Raw genomic sequence first — 2,500 nt, 5'->3', positions numbered from 1 at the left:
AACGATAATGATGACGACGATCATAATGATAGTGATGGCGATAATAACGATAATGATGACGATCATAATGAGAATGGTGACGATCATAAGAACGATAATGATGATGATCATAATGAGAATGATGAAGATCATAATAATGATAATGATGAGGACGATCATAATGAGAATGATGAAGATCATAATAATGAGAATGACGATCATAATGAGAATGATGAAGATCATAATAACGATAATGATGTCGATGATCATGAGAATAAAGATCATAATAACGTAATGATGACGATGATAATAATGAGAGTAATGATCATAATAACGAGAATGATGACGACGACCACAATAGCGTTAAAGACGACCCTACCAACGCCAGACGCGGAAGGTCCTCAGCGCCCTACCTTGACGAGCGACTTCATGATGGGCGAGTCCATGAGGCCCTTGAGGAAGAGCAGGTCCGTGTGGTGGGCGTCCGCGGTGCCGTTGAGTTCGCCCATCCTTTCCACCACGTGCTCGTAGGCCGCTGCGGGAGATAGGGGAGAAAAGGGGCGGTTAGAGGTGGTTGTTTGGGGGAGAAAAGGGGCGGTTAGTGGTGGTTGTTTGGGGGAGAAAAGGGGCGGTTAGTGGTGGTTGTTTGGGGGAGAAAAGGGGCGGTTAGTGGTGGTTGTTTGGGGGAGAAAAGGGGCGGTTAGTGGTGGTTGTTTGGGGGAGAAAAGGGGTGGTTAGTGGTGGTTGTTTGGGGGGAAATAGAGGGTGGTTAATTGGGAAGGGGGGAATGGGTGGTTTGGGGGGAAATGGGGGTGGTTGTGGAGGAGAAATGGGTGGTCGGGAGGGGGAAAATTGGGAAGGGGGAATGAGTGGCTGGGGGGAAATGGGTGGTTGGTTGTGGGGGGGGGGAAGTAAGGGGTTGGGGAGAATGGGGGGTGGTTGTGGGGGAACAACTTTCCCCCACAACCACCCCCCATTCTCCCCAAGAGAGAATAAGTGGCTAGGGGGGAAATGGATGGTTGGTATTGGGTGGTTGTGGGGGAAAGTGGGGGGATTGGGAAAATAGGTGGTTGGGGGAAGGGGGATAGGTGGTGATGGGTGCTTAGGGGGAAATAAATAGGTGGTTTTGGCTGTTTTTCTTATAAAGAGGAATGAGGGGATTAATGAGTGTTTGGGGGGAAATGGGGTATCGAATGTGTTGGGGACAACGGGCGGATAGTGGTGTATGTTTCGGGAGAAATATGGAGTTAGTGATAACCGCAAAAATAGGCAGTTATTGACGGGTATTTTAAGTGGAAAATAACCAATGTTACGGAGAAAATGGCCAATTTGTGATTGGTCTATCGGGGAAAGTGGGCGGTTATGCATGGGCGCTTGGAGGGAGGGGGAGGGTTGGACAAATAGTAGTGGGTACAAAAAATAGGCGCTTATCAAAATGGCGGTTTGGTGACATTTGTCTTGTGAAAAAAGGACGGACGGTGCATATAGGTGCGGGTAGATGTTAGGTGTTAAGTTTCTGTTGTTTCTTTAACATCTGTCGCTATTGCAAAGTAATGAAGCTTCAAATGATAGAAAACTTGCTGGTTGTAGGATTACGTTTACTTACAGAAAGGGAAATGATTTGTTGAAAAATGAAATATCAGGAAGAAGATAAAATGAAAAGGACATATGGGAAGAGGAAGCAGAACAGTGAGGACAATAAGAAAAATAGCAGAAGAAAAAAAAGAAAGAAAAAGAAAAAAGGAAGCACATAATATAACAAGAAACCTCTGTCAACTTGAAGCTTTGAAATAAACGAAATTTCACTACCAGTAATTCTTTTAAATATTAGGAATCATGGAACACAGATCAGTCTCGTGGCCAAAACACCCCTTTCTACACAGGGGCGAAAGGTAATCACAGCAGTGTAAGTATGATGCACAACAAGATCTAAAAATATTAGTTTCCCTCAAAGTGCGAGCGACGGAGGTTCCGAGACGCGACGACAGCTGACGGAGGCTGAGCGACAGGAAGCCAAACACGCGAGGGCGGAGCGATAACTGGGGGGGGGGGGGGGGTCAGGCGGGCTCCTTGGGTACGCCCGGGTGGGTGGAGAGAGCACACGCCGGCGAATGAAAGCACGCTGGCAAGCAAGCAAGCACACACACAAGCACCAACACGTAAAATCCACACATGCACGCATCCACACACACACGCATACATACATATAGAGAAACAGATATGTCTCCTCCCTTTCCTTGTCCAAAATTAACAGTGTCGTATTTCATCACGACATGACAGCATGTAGCTGTTAAAACAATGCCCGTAAATTTATGTTGATTGGACAATTTGAGATAGCTTCGTTTTTTTTGGGTGGGTGGGGGGGGCAAACCCAAACACACACACACACACACACACACACACACACACACACACACACACACACACACACACACACACACACACACACACACACACACACACACACACACACACACACACTCCTACCCACCCACCTTCTCTCTCCGCACACATACCCTCC

General features: G+C 47.0%; 1 protein-coding gene across 6 annotated transcripts in view; it reads right to left on the bottom strand.

Moving 5' to 3' along the window:
* Positions 1–2,500, bottom strand: part of vari (MAGUK p55 subfamily member vari) — a 131,913-nt gene that overhangs the window by 89,067 nt on the left and 40,346 nt on the right. For all 6 annotated transcript variants that reach the window (XM_070128979.1, XM_070128980.1, XM_070128976.1 and 3 more), the window contains exon 2: positions 393–514. In XM_070128979.1, coding sequence (XP_069985080.1) covers positions 393–488 — 96 coding nt within the window. In that variant the 5' untranslated portion in view covers positions 489–514. The remainder of the gene's footprint in view (positions 1–392; positions 515–2,500) is intronic.

The sequence above is a fragment of the Penaeus vannamei genome, chromosome 13, assembly GCF_042767895.1.
Source record: "Penaeus vannamei isolate JL-2024 chromosome 13, ASM4276789v1, whole genome shotgun sequence".
NCBI lineage: Eukaryota > Metazoa > Arthropoda > Malacostraca > Decapoda > Penaeidae > Penaeus > Penaeus vannamei.
Note: the sequence above shows the minus strand (reverse complement) of the source record. Positions and strands in the feature narration are given on the sequence as shown.